This window comes from Ascaphus truei, chromosome 9 (genome assembly GCF_040206685.1).
Source record: "Ascaphus truei isolate aAscTru1 chromosome 9, aAscTru1.hap1, whole genome shotgun sequence".
Lineage (NCBI taxonomy): Eukaryota > Metazoa > Chordata > Amphibia > Anura > Ascaphidae > Ascaphus > Ascaphus truei.
This window is the reverse complement of record NC_134491.1, coordinates 16334077-16355739: the sequence shown is the minus strand read 5'-3', so window position 1 is coordinate 16355739 and position 21663 is coordinate 16334077. Positions and strand designations below refer to the sequence as shown.

The 21663-nt window shown below is 43.3% G+C and overlaps 1 protein-coding gene across 1 annotated transcript in view; it reads right to left on the bottom strand.

Annotated features, from left to right (window-relative positions):
- Positions 1 to 236: 236 nt before the first annotated feature.
- The window catches only part of TMEM121 (transmembrane protein 121), a 206616-nt gene continuing 185189 nt past the window's right edge, over positions 237 to 21663 (bottom strand). Inside the window, exon 2 of the mRNA XM_075613490.1 lies at positions 237 to 3212. Within this exon, the coding sequence (XP_075469605.1) occupies positions 1525 to 2463 (939 nt within the window). The 5' untranslated portion in view covers positions 2464 to 3212 and the 3' untranslated portion in view covers positions 237 to 1524. The remainder of the gene's footprint in view (positions 3213 to 21663) is intronic.

Genomic DNA, 21663 nt, shown 5'->3' with positions numbered 1-21663 from the left:
CTTTAGAACTTATATCAAAATGAGACTTCATTCAACATTATTTTGCACCACTCCGAACATATGTATTATACATATTTTGCATGAAATCTCTTCTTCTTGTGTCTATACCAGGGGTAGCCAACTCCAGTCCTCGAGAGCTACCAACAGGTCAGGATTTCAGGATATCCCTGCTTCAGCACAGGTGGCTCAGTCTTTGACTGCTTAAGCCTCTGGTGCTGAAGCAGAGATATCCTGAACACCTGGCCTGTTAGTAGCTCTTGAGGACTAGAGTTGGCTACTCCTGGTCTAAACCACATGGTCAACATACATAAGTGCCACCATTTATTGTCAAAGTGTCATTGTACAATACCACTCCTTATTGCCCTAACAAGAAAATGAAACAGAGATATCAAACTCCAAGGACCAAAAGCATTGAGATATGAGGCTTTCACACCTAAGATTTGCAATTTAATCAGTGAGATTCCATTGAAGTCTTTGAGACCTTGATGCTAAAAATCAGTGAGACTGACTCCAAATCACACAGAAAATCAGTGTGAGTTGATGTCTGAGAGTATAGTTCTAGTGAAAGTGAAGTTATTGGTACACTGCTTATACTGCTATTACATAAGTATGAGACAGTCGTACCTGAACCCCTGCAGTGTGTTGAGGTGCATTGGAACAATTTGATTTCTACTTACAGTATGTCTCAAATTTAGCAGATACTTTTTTAGCTTAGTGTAGATTTTATATATTTAACACTCGGAAAACAGCACAAGATGAATGAAAAAAAACCCTACCTGAAAAACAGCAAAGGAAAAACCTGGCCCTAAATCGTTAAGAAATGTGTGAACACGGTGTTTCAAATAAATATTCGAGTATTTAAAGGGGTTATTTGTGTCGCAAAGAGCCTTTCGTAGTGAAAGGAACCATTTTTTAATTCTGTTTCCTAATGTACTATATCTCTGTACGGTTGAATGGACAGTTTGTTAACAGGGGAATAGTTCAAAAGCTGGAAACGATTTGCGGGCCCACGATCATTATTTCAATTATTTGGTTGTCTTATTCCTGGAGAATGCAAAAGGGGTTATACCTGAGTTTAAGAGGTCAAGGGACACTCACTTTATTAAAATATTTTTGTGCCTTGGATAACTTTCACTTTGGACAAATCCATCACAGCAAGAGATGGGCAAACAGTTTAGATACGGAACAGTCCATTGAATTTGCGGAAAATAATTCCCCATCGATATAATAACACGAGCCACAATAACATTGAAAAAAATGGTATTTTATGCTACAAACAACCATAGATTTTAGGTCTCCAGAAGGATATTCTAATAATCATCCAATTTGTTACACAATGTTGGAATCAAGATAGCATGTATCTATATTGGTAGATATCTGCAGGTACCTGTATCTGGAGGAAAGTGGTTAGAAATATTTGCCCATCCCTATCTGTCACAGTTTATCTTTCAGGATCTCTTGATAGATTCCATTTGAGAAGCAAATCTATCCAACAAAGCTACCGTAAAAAGGTCAGTAATGTTGTCATGTATCCATAATTTCCCTGGATGGTGATTGCTCATGAAGAACCCCTTGTGTACTGTGAATTGTCTGATTATGAGATATTGAATTCTGTTGGAGTTCTAGAGCAATGGCATTTTGGGGGAATTCTTTCACTTGTTTTTTGTATTCCAAGAAAGTACAGGCCTTGGTTGCTATAGCAATGATGTTCTTGCCAATAAAGATGGTCGAAACTCTACTGTCTTGAAATAGAACCATGTTGACTGCTCGGATAAAAATAGTGACAATGTTGATGGTGACAAGGCTTAGAACAGGGTAAAGCATCATCTTCTGCGGAGCGATGTGTTCTCCTTGCATGCTGATTTCACTCAATGAGACACAAGGGAGAATTAAGAGCAGGATATAACAGTAGAAAAACATCAGACCCTCAGCCCAGATGGGAAGTCCAGTCTTATGAGGCTCCCACAAATTGGCTTGAATATCCAAAATGTCAAGCAAATCAAGAGCGACCCAAAAGAGACGACCCCTCAAATCCTCCTTTTTCCGAAATGTTCTTACGTATTCCATGCTGTCCAGTGCCACCAGAACCAAATATAGTCCAGGCACGGAGATGGATAAAAGCAACGTCAACGCCTTCCTGGCCACAGTATCGACATTTTTTTTATCGGTTTTGTAATTTTGAAATATAAAATACAACTTGATTTCCAGAACAAATATGTATAGGAACCACAAAATCATAGCATATCCTCTCTTGGCTGTTTTTACTTCAGCTCCAACCCACACAGCCACATAGCGCAGAACAATTAAGAAACAGATATCACCAACGAGCACAATAATGCACACTCCAATTTTTCTTGGTCCTTGGTTTTGCTCCACAAGGTAAGCGTCCATAAATGCCATGCTTGTCATGATGACGATTGTTGTGAGACATACATGACGCTTGTCTGGCGGTGGCAGCACCATTTTGGGAGTGAGGAACCCGCTTTCTCACTTATTGCCACTTAATGACCGGGTTGTCATGAAGAAAGCGCACTTGTCATCAGCAACTACCCATCAGTCAACACCAACATGCCCCTAAGGGCTGAGAGAGCAGCATTCCTGATTGGCTTTTCATTGTAGCGTATAGATTGTTACCAGCATTTCAATGATCAATGATTCATTGATCAACAAGTGAAATATTTTAATTGATTCCCTTTTCTGCGTAGCTGTAAAGTAGACCTTTCTTATCTTAATAACTCATGGCTAAAGTTTAACAGCATAATGTGGTTTCTACTGCCAACGCAAAATAATACTCTTGTAGTGCTGGCCAACATATCTCATATCACAGACATCTCATCTTCCTTTTGGTTTGGCATCGGAGCCAAAATAACTTCTTCTTACTATATAGATATATGGCAACCCAATGTTTCTAATGTATCTTTTGGAGGTAAGCCATCAGTTGCAATAAACCTTTGATGTTTCTTAATTGCTGGCCCAGTCCCTGGAACTAATTACTTGGAGTTAGGGAATAAAAAAGTAGAAGAAATTTAGAAACAGATGCATTTCTTCAAGAGAACTGCTAACAGAGGTTTGGAGTTGACGTGGATAACTATACCCATCCATTCTCAGCAGATGGAGACATATTCTTGAATGTTTCCTTATCCGAGGTTTGGTACGAGGCTCTTATTCACTTTTGTAATTGTTTGAATTCCTCTTGGTACTGCAGTTATGTTCTGAAAAGCAGAAAGAATATTATTACTAATAAGCTAAAGACACTTCTCTGCCAGTAAAACAATATGCTAGGTTTATGTTGATAACCGACTACAGACATGTAACAGCAGGCATTTATATCTCACGACATTTACATATATTTTGAACGGAGATATAAAAAGATTTCTGTTTCTTCATATTCTTCAAAATAACGGCGGTGTAAAAACAATATAGAGGTAATCACGCAGAATGTAATTATTCTACAAAAAAAAGGCATATAATTAGTACAGTATATTCCCACATAAGCAATAATAATTTGAATGTTTATCCTTGTGTAAGGTATACACTACCGACACACTTTATTGAAGTGTGGTCGGTACCGCAAGCCGGGAAATCTCCCGGCTTGCTAGTGGCCGCCCCTCGGCGTGCCGCGCGTCATAGACGCGCGGTCACGCGTCATCGGGAGCGTGCGCCCGCTGCACGCGTGTCCAGGGGCTCCCCGAGGGAGCCCTGGTGTCCCGCGATCGCGGGACAGCGGCAGGGGGTTCCGGGGGACCCGGCGGACCCGGCAGCGGTAGGGAGAGCGCCCCGATCGGAGGGCGCTCTTCCGCTGCTTCGGCGTGCGCCCGTCACACTCGGGCGCGCGCCAGGCTACTGCTGCGGCACAGAACGGGCAAATGCTCGAATAAACTGTGCCGCAGCAGTAGTGTATTCAAAGCATTACTGTACAATTTTTAAGCACTGTCCCATAGGGCTTACACTCTCATTTTGGCAACCATGCTACCAAGTTATAAGGAGCGGCACTGGGTTTTGAACCAGGTGCAATCGTTTCAGACACATAGCTGTTACCACAAGGTCAGGGGTGCACAACCCGGGGGGTGCAACATTTTCGGGGGGAGGGCGCGGCAGTTAGAGAGGCCCGGAAGCATTTAAATTAGATGCGAGGCCTCTGTAACTTCCCTTACCGTGTCTCCGACGGCTTCGGACGTCGCGTCACCATGGCAACACGACGGCACATGACCCCGCGGCGGAGACAAGGTTTGGGCGGGGGGCACCAGAAAGGGGGGGGGGAGAACAGGCAGGGGGTTGCAGGAGTGCAGAAAAGTTTGCGCACCTCTGCCCTTGGTTATATAACATTCTGCATTCCTTATTTTTTTATTAGATATGTGCAAAGTGTGGGGAAATAAGTTTGCCAACTTTTTTGTGAAATGTATAGTTTTTTTGCAATTTTGCAAAAAAATATGGGGGGTTTTGTTTTCAAATTAGTTTTAAAATGGAGATATGTCATTAGCTTTCATTAAAAAAAAACAAAAAAAAAACATGGTCGCAGGGCAAATGTAACCTGCACTTTTGTCGTGACCTTCCTGTGAGTTTTTCTTGGTGAACCATGCAGTTTTTTTTTTTTTTTTAATTATTATTTTTGCGGAAAACAGGAAATTTAGACGAGTTTGCGATCTTGTGCGAACAGTTTGCACCCACTCTAACTCTCCTCCCTCCCATTGTTTACCCTACTGGAACACAAACCTCCCATGCTAATGAACTGCATGAAATTTGCAAACGCATCTTATATTTCATGCGGCCACGAGTATTGGACTAAAAGGAAAACTGCAGTGCAGCAAAATGAGAGCAAAGTACTTTGATACATTGATGCAGGATAAAAATGCCTCAGTTGTGCTGCCTTGACACAGACTCCACAGTATTTTTAAAGTCCTATTCTTGCAATACATCTCTGTGTGTCCCCTAGTATTTGATTCTGAAAGCAGATAGCTTGGATGTCACAGAATCCTTTTTTTTTAATTATTATTATTATTATTGGTGGTGCAGAACCCTCTATTTGATGATTGATATCACTCCCTTCAGTAATTTTAATGACCTGCCAATGATGAAACATGAAAAGTTACTATCTTACTATAACAAAATGAATCTTATAATAATGTAACACTGCTAGATAAAGAAACCGAAAATAGATTAAACAAATATTTCTGTCTTATCCTTTTAAAGTGCAACCCACAGGAAAAATAACAATTTCAATTCACCTCGACCTCATTCTAGTAAAGGATTTTTGCTTCTCAAAGAATGGTCATTATGGGCACAATATATTTGGACAATCAGAAAACCCAGGACATACTTGAAAACGAGAGGTAACTCTCAGTGTATTACTTCCTGGTAAAACATTTTTATAAAAAAATAAAATAAAACCTAGTATTAATTGGTTGAAATTCCCATGGGTTCATGGCCAGGTTTTCTAATTGGTTGACGTTTCAGCTGTTAATACCCCAGTTGGTCTGGGAAAGGTACAAGTCGCCTTTTCAACATTCACAATAGTAGACACTCATGCTAAGTGCATAATTAATGTTATATAAATGGATAACCAACTGTGTCGTTAATGCTAAGTATAATAAAATGATTTCAGTGCTGAAAGTGACTGAAATTCCATAACTTAATATGTAGCTTATCATCCAAAAGATTGATTTCTGGAACTGTTCCACCAAATATGAAATATAGATGCTGTCATTCTGCGCTCTTCTTTTAGCAAGAGACAGAACAGTATAACTTGGTAATTGGCAGCACTCTGTGCCCCCTTCAGCCTCCCTGAAATGCTGTATTAGGCTACGGCCCCTGTGTTTACTGCAGCACGTGCGCCTGGCGGCGCATACACAGGTGAAAGCCGCGTTGTACAGTCTAGGGGGAGCGATTAGAGGCGCGGGGTGGGGGTCCCAGCCATGATGGGAGGGGGGAGGTGCAGCTATGACGTCAGCACAGCACAGCACACTCCTATTGGTCCACATGATCTGCCCTGCCATTGGCTGCCCGCACACCACGTGATTGCATCGCGGTAAGAAAAGACAAAATTCTTGTCTTCCCTGCTAGTGGATGCGTCATCACGCTTTGCGTGCCTGCACACACTCCCACTAGGGCCTGCCCCATAGGACGGCTGTGCTGCGCACACGCCATAGTGTGCACCGCAGCGATCACTGAAGACCTGGCCTAAAGATCTTATCTGGAAAGACTAAATTACTTATCTTCTATTAAGTATAAATAGCTGTCTTAGTCCAGTTGCGATAATGCAGAGTAAATGAGTACTTCAAAAAAAAAAAAAAATACCCAGAGAATCTGCTTATAGAAGCATCTCTTATGGTGGGCGGAATTGAGAGGAATACCCTTTTGGAATATAAAAATAAAAATCCACAGAAATGTAAAGCGCAGAACGGTGGTGTGGCCTTTGTTACACAATGTAACGAGATGGCACGAAGATTCGCCGGATTCTAAATAAGCATTGGCCAATCCTTCTATGTGATAACACATTAGCACAATGTCTTCCGGATAGACCTATCAGTATCTTTACTATAGCCTCGAACATTAAAACTCGATTGGCTCTGAGCTGTCCTCTAGACCACTCCAAATCAAAAGTAGCTAACACCAGTAAGGGCTTTTTTAAATGTACAAATTGCACAGCTTGCACATTTAGCTCTAACACTAAAACGTTTACATCAAACGTAACCTCAAAATATATACCTCAAAACATTCATCAACTGTCACTCCACCTTTGTGATATACTTACTACAGTGCCCCTGCGGCCTACAGTATGTGGGCAGGACAGGTAGGTGATACCAAAGAAGGGTATATGAACATATTTACAACATCAAGCGAGGTTTAACCACACATAGTGTTTCCCATCATTTTAGCATCCATCATAACCAGAATCCAATCGGATTAAGATGCCAAGCTATAGAGACTGTGCAAGCCAGTTGGAGGGGGGGAAATCAACTCAATCAGATCAGTAGGCGTGAAGCCTATTGTATCTATGAGTTGAAGACCCTCTCTCCTAACGGCCTTAATATTGATTTTGAACTGGGAGTCTTTTTAAAATAAATGTTTTTACTATATATTTTTTTTTTTTAACACTTGTTTCATTTCTATCTTTTTTATCAGAAGCATTTTAAGTGAGACCATAATCAATAAGTCATTATATTTCCATCCATCCAATTTGCGTGCATATCTATGTACTATATGTATACATTATAAGATGTTTCGTTAGTATGTTTTATGATAATTATTGGCATCAGTGCATTAGATGTTGGTATATGATTTTATCTGTTATAGCATTTTTGTAAAGTGTGTCAGTGTTTATGTTTTGTCTATGTTTTATTTTTATGTGAGTGAGGCTGCGTTTACAAAGGACATGACTGAGAGGGGTTCAGACCAATCACAGTTTATATTGGTTTATTTGATTGGTTTATTTTTTACCCAATGGTGTTCAACCTGTCAGTATTTAAAGACTTCATGGATTGTGTTCAATGACCCTGAAGAAGTGCGCATGCGCACGAAACGCTTTGGGCAGTTTGTGAGAGTGATTGCATCAAGCAGAGCACTGCAGGAGCGTGACCAAGTATAGAAGCAGGAGAAGGGAGTTTCGGCCATTTGTCCCGCCCCCAGTGACGTGTTTCCGGCAACGGAGCGGCAGACGGCGCCAGGAGAACCAGAGACCGACCTATGGTGATGCACATCCTGATGCGGAACTAAGAAAGTGTTCGGAGTCTACCCTGATCGCCACGTGTTCACCAGAAGCTGCGGCCGGATTATACTCACAGTTTACCCCTGCCTATATTTATTGGACGTCTTGTAAGTAGGATTCCGGTTTTACCACCGGATCCGTCATCTGCTCTGGGCATTTTTATATTGTTGTTCATTAAATTTACTCTCGTATTATTTGTCAGCCTTACTTGTTATTGTCCTATGTTTGTCTTGTCTTGTGTGTCCTGTATGTTTATTCATAACATTGTTGCACTATGATTTTTCTTCTTCTCTCCCTTGCTTCACATATGTAATTCCTTGCTGCGGAGCCTGAAGTCAAAGATTGGACTTTCCACAATTGGACATTGTCGTCACTTTTGGACTCTCTATTCATTCCTATATGGGACTCTAAGGCGCCGGTTTGTATTGTTGTTTTTGTTCTTGCACTAACTGTGTTTTGGGTTAGTTTAATTTGGCATCCTTGCCCTATAGCTAATAGGTTTAGTGTGTATTATCACACATCTGTATTATTGTATATTTGTTGCATTGTCTATTTTATTTATTTTTTTCTTAGTCTTTTAGCGCTATTCACACCACCCTTTTTTTGTACTTCAGTTTAGGTGATACCTTTTTATTTGGACTAACATCTCCTATTAAAACTCCACAAGTTGTACAGATGCGGTTCTCACAAGTCTTAGTTAAGCAAGAGCAGAATAACATCTCTGTCTCGCCTCTGATGCCCAACAATCACTGAAAGGGACTTCTGGTAAGTGCGTCTGCAGGGGTCCAAGCTTTATGGATCATGTGTTCAGAATATCCACAGTGCTATTCATATGCTTCTTTAAGCAAGTGTGTCTTAAGGTGGGTCTTAAAGGTGGATAGAGAGGGTGCTGGTCGGGTACTGAGGGGAAGGGCATTCCAGCGGTGTGGAGCAGTCAGTGAAAAAGGTTTAAGGCGGGAGAGGGCTTTAGATACAAAGGGGGTAGAAAGAAGACATCCTTGAGAAGAACGCAAGAGTCTGGATGGTGCATAACGAGAAATTAGGGCTGAGATGTAAGGAGGGGCAGAAGAGTGTAAAGCTTTAAAAGTGAGGAGAAGAATGGAGTGTGAGATGCGGGATTTGATCGGAAGCCAGGAGAGGGATTTCATGAGGGGAGATGCTGAGACAGATCAAGGAAAGAGTAGAGTGATTCTGGCAGCAGCATTTAGGATAGATTGTAGGGGAGACAGGTGAGAGGCAGGAAGGCCGGGCAGCAGGAGGTTACAGTAATCAAGACGGGAGAGAATGAGGGCCTGAGTCAGGGTTTTAGCAGTCGAGCAACAGAGGAAAGGGCGTATCTTTGTTATATTGCGGAGGAAAAAGCGACAAGTTTTAGAAATGTTTTGAATGTGAGGGGCGAATGTGAGAGAGGAGTCGAGTGTGACCCCTAGGCAGCGTGCTTTGGCTACAGGGTGAATGATAGTACTTCCAACAGTAATGTGGAAGGAGGTAGTAGGGCCAGGTTTGGGAGGAAGTATGAGGAGCTCTGTTTTAGCCATGTTTAGTTTAAGGCGGCGGAGGGCCATCCAGGATGATATAGCAGAGAGACATTCAGAAACTTTGGTTTGTACAGCAGGTGTAAGGTCGGGTGTTGAAAAGTATATTTGTGTGTCGTCGGCATAAAGGTGATAATTAAACCCAAAAGATGTTATTAGGTCACCTAGAGAGAGTGTGTACAGAGAAAAGAGAAGAGGTCCCAGGACAGAGCCCTGGGGTACCCCCACAGAGAGATCAATAGAGGAGGAGGTGTTAGCAGAAGATACACTGAAAGTACGATGGGAGAGGTAGGATTAGATCCAAGATAGAGCTTTGTTCCGAATACCAAGAGTATGGAGAATGTGGAGGAGAAGATGGTGGTCCACTGTGTCAAATGCTGCAGAGAGGTCAAGTAATATGAGCAGAGTGTAATGACCTCTGTCTTTGGCAGCATGGAGGTCATCAGTTATTTTAGTGAGGGCTGTTTCCGTGGAGTGAGCAGTGCGGAAGCCAGATTGTAGAGGGTCTAGGAGAGAATAGGTGTTGAGAAAATGGAGCAAGCGAGAGAATACAAGACGTTCAAGGAGTTTAGAGGCAAAAGGCAGGAGGGAGACAGGTCGATAGTTAGAAAGACAGGTAGGGTCAAGCTTGCTGTTTTTGAGTAATGGTATGACTGATGCATGTTTGAAGGAGGATGGAAAGGTTCCTGGGCAGAGGGAGGAGTTAAAAATGTGTGTGAACGTAGGGATTATAGTAGGAGCAAGAGGTTTTAGGAGATGGGAGGGAATGGGGTCGAGAGGGCAAGTGGTAGAGGGAGAAGAGGCGATCAACAGCGACACATCCTCCTCTGAGACAGTGGAAAAAGAGTCAAGTAAGGCAGGAGGAGAGTTAGGAAGAGGTGTAGGATGGGAGGAAGAAACAGAGGGGATGTTCTGCTGTATGGATTCCACCTTTTCCTAAAAATAGTCAGCAAAGTCCTGAGCGGAGATGGAGGAAGGAGAGGCAGCTGAGGGTGGTTTGAGTAGAGTATCAAAGGCAGAGAACAGTCGGCATGGGTTAGACTTGTGCATGTTAATTTGTGAAGAAAAGTAGGCTTGTTTAGCTTGCGAGAGGGCAGAGTTGAAACAGGATAGCATAAATTTGTAGTGAAGGAAGTCTGCGAGAGTGTAATACTTCCTCCAGAGGCGTTCAGAGGAACGAGTGGAGGAACACAGTATGCGCGTGTGGGAATTTAGCCAGGGTCTAGGGTTAGAAGGGCGAGTGCGGCAGAGAGAAAGCGGGGCATGTAGATCAAGAGACGAGGACAAGACAGAGTTGTAGTTCCTGACCAGGTTGTCAGGGTCTGTATCTGAGCTGAAAGAGGAGAGGGAGGAGCGTAAAGTGGACTCAAAGTCAGGTAAGTGAATAGAGCGCAGGTTTCTGCAGAACCGGGGGGTAGATGGAGGTGGAGAAGGGGAGAAGCGAGATAGAGAGAATGAGATGAGATGATGGTCAGAGAGAGGAAAAGGGGAAATGGAGAAATCAGAGAGAGAGAGAAGTTTTTAGTGAAAACAGGTCTAAGTAGTGGCCATCCTTGTGGGTGCTGGCTGCAGTCCACTGTTGAAGGCCAAAAGAAGAGGTTAGAGAAAGAAAGCAGGAAACCCAATGGAGAGAGGGGTCAAATTGGCAATTGAAGTCCCCAAGGAGAAGAACAGGGGAGTCTGAGGAGAGAAAGAGAGCCAGGATTCAAAGTGAGAGAGAAAGGAGGAAGGGGGATGAGTAGAAGTAGGTGGGCGATAGATGACCACCACATGGACAGGGAGAGGAGAGAAGATCTGGACAGTGTGAGCCTCAAAGGAGGGAAAAGCAAGAGATGGAGGAATAGGAAGGGTACGGTAACGGCAGAGAGAGGAGAGCAGGAGCCCCACGCCTCCACCCCTGCCATCAGGGCGCGGAGTGTGGGAGAAGGAAAGGCCACCATAGGAGAGGGCAGATTCCAGAGCAGAGTCAGACTGAGTGAGCCAGGTCTCAGTTATAGCAAAGAGAAGCAGGGAGTGAGAGAGAAAGAAGTCATGTACAGAGAGGAACTTGTTGGAAAGGGAGCGAGCATTCCAAAGGGCACAGGAGAAAGGGAGAGAGGAGGGAGGGTTGCAGGGGATGGGTATGAGGTTGGAGGGGTTGACACCAGAAGGAGTAGAGGTTGCAATTGGCAGGCGAGGACGAGCGCATGTAGGAATAAGGCAGGGACAAGGATTGGGAGAGATTTCAGCAGGAGAGATGATGAGACAGGTTTAGGAGAGAGTTAAGTGATTCTAGTAGCAGTAGCAGTGTTTAGGATAGATTGAAGTGGAGACAGGTGAGAGGCAGGAAGGCCGGACAGTAGAATGTTACAATAGAGAATGAGGGCCTGTATTAGTGGTTTAGCAGTAGAGCAACTGAGGAAAGGACGAATCTTTGCAACGTCACAGAGGAAAAAAACAGCAGGTTTTAGCCACAGTACATTGTGAATATGAGAGAAGAATGTGAGGGATGAGTCCAGTGTTACATCTAGGCAGCGTGCTTGTGATACTGGGTTTATGATAGTACTGCCAACAGTAATGTAGAAGAGGGCAGTAGGGCCAGGCTTGGCTTATTTTAAGAAGTGTATAAGTATTCTGGCAACCCATTTACTAACTATGTACACGGCAAGGGTTGGCTGCCGCTCTCCGTGGATTGGAATAAAATATATTACTGGGAGAGAATAATAGGGTGCATACGGGATATATAAGTAGGTAAAGAGGGGCGGTCACAGAGGTGGCCAAAAGATGCCTATTTGCACTCGCTAGACCAGTTAGTTAGGCTAGGAAACATTCAATCCTTGGAGATAACTCCATAGCCATACACAATTATAAAATCATATTTATTAAACATATATACAACAGACTTAATGTCTAAAATACCACTATGTGGTTGCTAGAAACACGGAGGGAGCACCGGGGTAGTGCAGTGTAGCTACGAGAGTGATTCAAATTGTAAAAGACTGTTGTTTAGTGTACTGTCATATAAGTTCTGCTGGTGTTCCCATCATAATCCCATATTAATATCATTAAGGTGTATAACCTTTGTAGTGGGTTAGGATCACAGCGTGGGAGGGTAACTAGGTAGTATTGGCTTATAGCCGTGTATGGTGGGGCTATGTATGTAAGGGTAACGTCCCTATATGTCACGTGATGTCTAGACCGAATTGTTTAGGGACCCCTATACACTGTCCCTCTACCTCCCTAGAGTAAGGTGCCTGGTGCGCCTGATGTATGCGCCCCACTCGGCAAAATCAATAGTAATCTGAGCGTCACTACATATAATATGGTTCCGTTTTTAGTTAGGAAGCCAGTACTGTTGTTGGTGCTGTCTAGATGCATACACCAGTATGTCTGTAGCGCGCTCCCTTTAGCTGTTCATACGACCTGTCAGCCTGAAAATTCTCTCAGTTGCCCCCTTAGTGTTCCTCCGCGACTCCAGATGACGTCACCGGAAGTGCGTCATCACGTACCAACGCACGTTTCACGCTCGTAGGCGCTTCGTCAGGGTAATGGGAGTGACGTCACTAGTCTCCTCCCTGCTCTAAATACTGGTTGGTTGAGGGCGTGTGGCCTCTCTCAACCAATCCCAGGGTTGTATGGATAGGAGGACAGCTGTAGATCATCCCCGTTAAGGGGTATGTGTAATGTGCGTCCGGCTATCAGTGATTCATGTTACCTTGGTAACGTATCAGAATCAGTGCATGGAGTGTTGTGTACTCTCATAAGGGGCAGAAATGATTGTACATAGTCAGCACAGGGTGTATAGCGTGTGTGATATGGCGAAGTCATATGTGGGGTGTATAAATACTGCGACTTGGTCTGCCTTTGATATCAGTTTAAATGATAATATATGGTATGGGGTAGTCAAGGATGTTATTGATCATCGTCTAGGGTGATTGTCAGCAATGGGTACCTCAGATGGTGTTTCTTTATCTTACATCTAGGTATATGTGTGTGGGGTGTAGGAGTGTTAACTTCTGCTGAGGTCCGCCTCTAAAGTCAATACGGACTTAGAGGAGTTTAGGACTCTATTTAACTGCCCATTGTCTTGTTCTCTCATTGTGAGGTGTAGGAGTGTTAACTTCCACTGAGGTCCGCCTCTAAAGTCAATACGGACTTAGAGGAGTTTAGGACTCTATTTAACTGCCCATTGTCTTGTTCTCTTATTGTGAGAACCCCATTCCTACATGGTCAAAGAATGTATTGGATCCGTGGTCTCTACAGATTATCCCCATCATTCTGGGTGGGTAGGGCTTGGTACACTATGTTGTTAATCATCATCTCAGTCTATGCTTCGCAATGTATTTATATACTTCAGTAAGTGGTTGTGATTGAATATCTAATACCTAGGTATGTATATAGAAGGTGTAGGAATGTACATTGGTATTAGGGTCCGCCTCTAAAGTCAATACGAACTTACGGAGTTTAGGACTCTATTTAACTGCCCATTGTCTTGTTCACTCATTATTGGTGTCTTGGGAATGGATGTAGAGACCCCATCTCTGTATAATAAAGGTATGTTGGGTCAGTGGTTAGTTACTGGTTTACCTCATCATCTTGGTTCCCTTGTCTGATCTCGTTGGTCTTAGATTGACCTGTCACTAGATGTCATATATCACAGAGGCCCCATTACCATATATTCATGTTTAGCTATCATGATGGCAGTCAAGATATAATTCTTACAAAAATGCTGAATAGATATAGCCTTCGTTTAGGCCTTCTGGGGTCATAGTCTGCAGTGTGAATATCCACTGACACTCACACTGCATAAGACGTCTGTCCCAGTTGCCCTTTCGTTGGCCCCAAGGTATATGCTCAATCCCACAGAAGGTGAGGAATTTGGGATCCCCATTGTGTTCGTTTAGAACATGGCGGGCGACGGGTGTGTCTTTCTTATTTCTGATGGACCCTAGATGTTCCAGGATCCTCACTTTAAGGGCCCTATGTGTCTTTCCTACATAGCGTGCCCCACACCTGCATGTGATGAGGTATACGACCCCTTCTGTCAGACAATTAATGTGGCTCTTGATAGTATAGTCACTACTTACAGGTTTGCAGATGTTTCTAGTTACTTGCATAAAGGGACAGGCCTTGCATCGGCCACATGGGTATGACCCCATGGGTATCCTGTCTCCTAACCATGTCCTAGGTTTGGTGTCCTTGTAGTGACTACGTACTAGTCTGTCTTTTAAATTTCGTGCCCTCCTACATGTCATTGTTGGAGTGTCATTGAGGACCTTTTTCAAGTCAGCATCATTTGTTAGGATATGCCAGTATTTGCTAAATATCTTTCGCAGATCCTGCCACTGGTTATTATATGTCCCGATGTACCGTATGGTTTTACCAGTCTGTGTTTGTGGATGTTGTCTATCTACCAGTAGCTGTGCTCGTGGTGTATTGATAGCCCGTTTTTTGGCTTTGTGTATGGTGCTTCTTGAGTAGCCTCGGTTGATAAATCTAGCAGTCATATCATCAGCTTGTTTATTAAATTCCTCTACAGTTGAACAGTTCCTTCTCAATCTAAGGAACTGTCCCGTAGGGATGTTGTGGATGATATGTTTTGGGTGATGGCTCTCAGCCCTTAGGAGACTGTTAGTCGATGTTTCTTTCCTAAATATGGTTGTGGTGAGTTTCCCATCTTTCTGTTTACTGATTGTCAGGTCAAGGAAGTTAAGGGTTGTGTCGTCCATGTTTAGAGTTAGTCTTAGGTTGTGGTTATTGTCATTTAACTTCTCAATGAATTGTTTGAGGAGCGGTGGGGGGCCTTTCCATAACAGGATGACGTCATCAATATAGCGCCCCCACCAGTCCACGTACCTCGTGTATTCTTCCATGGCCTCGCTGAAGACCACTGTTTCCTCCCACCAGCCTAAATATAGATTGGCGTAGGTGGGGGCACATGTGGTCCCCATAGCGGTGCCCTGGATTTGGTGATAGAATCTTTTGTCAAAGATAAAGTAGTTTTTTGTGAGTACAAAATCCAATAACTGGATTACAAATTCATTGTGTTTTATGAAGTTGTTGCCTCGTTGTTTAAGAAAGTGTGTTACAGCTTTCAATCCAACAACGTGAGGGATACTTGTGTAGAGTCCCTCAACGTCTAGACCTACAAGTAGTGTGTCTGCACTGACAACCACATCCTCAAGACGTAAAAGTACGTCTTTGGTATCCCTTAGGTACGACGGTAGGGAGTTCACAAATGGTCTCAGGATTACATCTAGATATTTGCTAGCACACGCCGTCAGGCTGTCAATACCCGATACTATTGGTCTCCCTGGCGGCGGTAGTTTAAGTTTGTGTAGCTTGGGTAGGTGGTAGAACGTGGCAATCTGAGGATTCTTTACCATAATGTACTCCTGCTCTTTTTTGGAGATAACTTTCTCGTCTACACCCTCACTCAGTATTTTCATGAGTTGTGTTTTGAACACTATTGTTGGGTCCTGCTGAAGTACCCTATAACTCGCTTGATCTGAGAGCAGTCTCCTACATTCGGCCGCATAGTCCTCCTTATTAAGAACGACTATGTTGCCGCCTTTATCGGAGGGTTTAATCTCGATCAAGGGGTCTTTCTCCAGATCTGCCAGTGCCAGGCGTTGTGGGTGCGTAAGGTTTTGTCTATGTTTGGTTTTACTCAGCTGTAGGATATCGGTCGTTACCAATTTCACGAACACATCCACATTTGAGCAAGACTCTGAGGGAGGTGTAAAGGTGGATTGTATCTTGAGGTCTGTGAATGGACCCTCACCATACGGTCTACTAGAGACTTCCTCTAGATCATTCAACATCTCTAAATTGTCTAGGTCATCGTCTGTCAAGTCTTCTAGTATTGTTCCCTGTATACGATTGTGTCTCCTTCTCTGAAAAAACTTATGAAGAAGGAGTTTACGTGAAAACAGGTTGAGATCTTTTACGCACTCAAAGGGGACTATATCATTGGTGGGGGAAAAGGACAGGCCTTTGCATAGAACTTCTATATGGAGTGTGGTCAGCACTTTGTTAGATAGGTTCACTACCTGTTTCTTCTCTTCTTCCCTCTGTATGGCCTCCTCTGTTGCCTCTGGGGTTGGTATCCCCATATCTCTCTGTCTCTTAGTGACACCTCCCCTCCCCCTCCTTGTCTTCCTCGGCCTGGTTGGATGTATCTGCCTCCTACTCCTAAAAAATGCAGATCAGAAGCTGTATGGGTCCCGGGGTTAGTGTATTCAGTGTGGGGTATATTAACTCTCTCTCCTTGTGTTTCAGGGTCAGTGTCACTGGCAGAGAGTTCCCATTCCGTTGAAGATGTTTCTAGTAGCGGCGGGACAAATCTTTTTCTAGAGGCTTTTATTTTATACCTAAAGATGTTCCCTTCCTTGAAGTCAGAGGAGTCCCTAATAAATTTTTTTTCTGTTTTCTTACTTTGATGTCTGCTTTCAATTTGTCAATGTTTGATTTTAGCTTTTTTTCTAGGTCATTAAATTCTTCCTGTCCGCTCCAAGTCTCAATGTCTTTTTTAATCAGTACTATGTTGTTGTTAGTTTTTGTTAATTTGTCTGTTTCATGTTCAATAAGTAATTTCATTAATTTAAATGAACATTTAAGCAGTTCTGATTCCCATGCCTTATTAAAGGCTTCATCGGTTTGATATTGGGATGGAGCTAAGTTCAGTCTAAGACCTCGAGGAACTAAGTCCAGTTTTAGGTAATTGGTGAGGCTTGTTATCTCCCACCAAATGCGGGTCTGTAATTTTATTGCCCTTTCTAGACTGGAGAAGAAACCCTTAATATCATTCTGACTGGAGCTTGGTGGTAGCTCCTGATCAAGTGAAAAGACAGAAGTGGCTTCGGTTTGCCACGCATCAAAATCAGGTGTTGTGGACAGAAAACCAGCCATAGAAGCTAGTAATATAGTACCCAGTTGCACAGACAGATGGCAAACTCTATTGATCACTTATATCACACACGTTTAGCACTCACTATGCTGACGCAGTCCCATTTCTGGGGAGCTGGTCAACCGAAAAGAACAGAGTTCTTATGAGCATATATAACAAGGCAAGGGTTGGCTGCCGCTCTCCGTGGATTGGAATAAAATATATTACTGGGAGAGAATAATAGGGTGCATACGGGATATATAAGTAGGTAAAGAGGGGCGGTCACAGAGGTGGCCAAAAGATGCCTATTTGCACTCGCTAGACCAGTTAGTTAGGCTAGGAAACATTCAATCCTTGGAGATAACTCCATAGCCATACACAATTATAAAATCATATTTATTAAACATATATACAACAGACTTAATGTCTAAAATACCACTATGTGGTTGCTAGAAACACGGAGGGAGCACCGGGGTAGTGCAGTGTAGCTACGAGAGTGATTCAAATTGTAAAAGACTGTTGTTTAGTGTACTGTCATATAAGTTCTGCTGGTGTTCCCATCATAATCCCATATTAATATCATTAAGGTGTATAACCTTTGTAGTGGGTTAGGATCACAGCGTGGGAGGGTAACTAGGTAGTATTGGCTTATAGCCGTGTATGGTGGGGCTATGTATGTAAGGGTAACGTCCCTATATGTCACGTGATGTCTAGACCGAATTGTTTAGGGACCCCTATACACTGTCCCTCTACCTCCCTAGAGTAAGGTGCCTGGTGCGCCTGATGTATGCGCCCCACTCGGCAAAATCAATAGTAATCTGAGCGTCACTACATATAATATGGTTCCGTTTTTAGTTAGGAAGCCAGTACTGTTATTGGTGCTGTCTAGATGCATACACCAGTATGTCTGTAGCGCGCTCCCTTTAGCTGTTCATACGACCTGTCAGCCTGAAAATTCTCTCAGTTGCCCCCTTAGTGTTCCTCCGCGACTCCAGATGACGTCACCGGAAGTGCGTCATCACGTACCAACGCACGTTTCACGCTCGTAGGCGCTTCGTCAGGGTAATGGGAGTGACGTCACTAGTCTCCTCCCTGCTCTAAATACTGGTTGGTTGAGGGCGTGTGGCCTCTCTCAACCAATCCCAGGGTTGTATGGATAGGAGGACAGCTGTAGATCATCCCCGTTAAGGGGTATGTGTAATGTGCGTCCGGCTATCAGTGATTCATGTTACCTTGGTAACGTATCAGAATCAGTGATGGAGTGTTGTGTACTCTCATAAGGGGCAGAAATGATTGTACATAGTCAGCACAGGGTGTATAGCGTGTGTGATATGGCGAAGTCATATGTGGGGTGTATAAATACTGCGACTTGGTCTGCCTTTGATATCAGTTTAAATGATAATATATGGTATGGGGTAGTCAAGGATGTTATTGATCATCGTCTAGGGTGATTGTCAGCAATGGGTACCTCAGATGGTGTTTCTTTATCTTACATCTAGGTATATGTGTGTGGGGTGTAGGAGTGTTAACTTCTGCTGAGGTCCGCCTCTAAAGTCAATACGGACTTAGAGGAGTTTAGGACTCTATTTAACTGCCCATTGTCTTGTTCTCTCATTGTGAGGTGTAGGAGTGTTAACTTCCACTGAGGTCCGCCTCTAAAGTCAATACGGACTTAGAGGAGTTTAGGACTCTATTTAACTGCCCATTGTCTTGTTCTCTTATTGTGAGAACCCCATTCCTACATGGTCAAAGAATGTATTGGATCCGTGGTCTCTACAGATTATCCCCATCATTCTGGGTGGGTAGGGCTTGGTACACTATGTTGTTAATCATCATCTCAGTCTATGCTTCGCAATGTATTTATATACTTCAGTAAGTGGTTGTGATTGAATATCTAATACCTAGGTATGTATATAGAAGGTGTAGGAATGTACATTGGTATTAGGGTCCGCCTCTAAAGTCAATACGAACTTACGGAGTTTAGGACTCTATTTAACTGCCCATTGTCTTGTTCACTCATTATTGGTGTCTTGGGAATGGATGTAGAGACCCCATCTCTGTATAATAAAGGTATGTTGGGTCAGTGGTTAGTTACTGGTTTACCTCATCATCTTGGTTCCCTTGTCTGATCTCGTTGGTCTTAGATTGACCTGTCACTAGATGTCATATATCACAGAGGCCCCATTACCATATATTCATGTTTAGCTATCATGATGGCAGTCAAGATATAATTCTTACAAAAATGCTGAATAGATATAGCCTTCGTTTAGGCCTTCTGGGGTCATAGTCTGCAGTGTGAATATCCACTGACACTCACACTGCATAAGACGTCTGTCCCAGTTGCCCTTTCGTTGGCCCCAAGGTATATGCTCAATCCCACAGAAGGTGAGGAATTTGGGATCCCCATTGTGTTCGTTTAGAACATGGCGGGCGACGGGTGTGTCTTTCTTATTTCTGATGGACCCTAGATGTTCCAGGATCCTCACTTTAAGGGCCCTATGTGTCTTTCCTACATAGCGTGCCCCACACCTGCATGTGATGAGGTATACGACCCCTTCTGTCAGACAATTAATGTGGCTCTTGATAGTATAGTCACTACTTACAGGTTTGCAGATGTTTCTAGTTACTTGCATAAAGGGACAGGCCTTGCATCGGCCACATGGGTATGACCCCATGGGTATCCTGTCTCCTAACCATGTCCTAGGTTTGGTGTCCTTGTAGTGACTACGTACTAGTCTGTCTTTTAAATTTCGTGCCCTCCTACATGTCATTGTTGGAGTGTCATTGAGGACCTTTTTCAAGTCAGCATCATTTGTTAGGATATGCCAGTATTTGCTAAATATCTTTCGCAGATCCTGCCACTGGTTATTATATGTCCCGATGTACCGTATGGTTTTACCAGTCTGTGTTTGTGGATGTTGTCTATCTACCAGTAGCTGTGCTCGTGGTGTATTGATAGCCCGTTTTTTGGCTTTGTGTATGGTGCTTCTTGAGTAGCCTCGGTTGATAAATCTAGCAGTCATATCATCAGCTTGTTTATTAAATTCCTCTACAGTTGAACAGTTCCTTCTCAATCTAAGGAACTGTCCCGTAGGGATGTTGTGGATGATATGTTTTGGGTGATGGCTCTCAGCCCTTAGGAGACTGTTAGTCGATGTTTCTTTCCTAAATATGGTTGTGGTGAGTTTCCCATCTTTCTGTTTACTGATTGTCAGGTCAAGGAAGTTAAGGGTTGTGTCGTCCATGTTTAGAGTTAGTCTTAGGTTGTGGTTATTGTCATTTAACTTCTCAATGAATTGTTTGAGGAGCGGTGGGGGGCCTTTCCATAACAGGATGACGTCATCAATATAGCGCCCCCACCAGTCCACGTACCTCGTGTATTCTTCCATGGCCTCGCTGAAGACCACTGTTTCCTCCCACCAGCCTAAATATAGATTGGCGTAGGTGGGGGCACATGTGGTCCCCATAGCGGTGCCCTGGATTTGGTGATAGAATCTTTTGTCAAAGATAAAGTAGTTTTTTGTGAGTACAAAATCCAATAACTGGATTACAAATTCATTGTGTTTTATGAAGTTGTTGCCTCGTTGTTTAAGAAAGTGTGTTACAGCTTTCAATCCAACAACGTGAGGGATACTTGTGTAGAGTCCCTCAACGTCTAGACCTACAAGTAGTGTGTCTGCACTGACAACCACATCCTCAAGACGTAAAAGTACGTCTTTGGTATCCCTTAGGTACGACGGTAGGGAGTTCACAAATGGTCTCAGGATTACATCTAGATATTTGCTAGCACACGCCGTCAGGCTGTCAATACCCGATACTATTGGTCTCCCTGGCGGCGGTAGTTTAAGTTTGTGTAGCTTGGGTAGGTGGTAGAACGTGGCAATCTGAGGATTCTTTACCATAATGTACTCCTGCTCTTTTTTGGAGATAACTTTCTCGTCTACACCCTCACTCAGTATTTTCATGAGTTGTGTTTTGAACACTATTGTTGGGTCCTGCTGAAGTACCCTATAACTCGCTTGATCTGAGAGCAGTCTCCTACATTCGGCCGCATAGTCCTCCTTATTAAGAACGACTATGTTGCCGCCTTTATCGGAGGGTTTAATCTCGATCAAGGGGTCTTTCTCCAGATCTGCCAGTGCCAGGCGTTGTGGGTGCGTAAGGTTTTGTCTATGTTTGGTTTTACTCAGCTGTAGGATATCGGTCGTTACCAATTTCACGAACACATCCACATTTGAGCAAGACTCTGAGGGAGGTGTAAAGGTGGATTGTATCTTGAGGTCTGTGAATGGACCCTCACCATACGGTCTACTAGAGACTTCCTCTAGATCATTCAACATCTCTAAATTGTCTAGGTCATCGTCTGTCAAGTCTTCTAGTATTGTTCCCTGTATACGATTGTGTCTCCTTCTCTGAAAAAACTTATGAAGAAGGAGTTTACGTGAAAACAGGTTGAGATCTTTTACGCACTCAAAGGGGACTATATCATTGGTGGGGGAAAAGGACAGGCCTTTGCATAGAACTTCTATATGGAGTGTGGTCAGCACTTTGTTAGA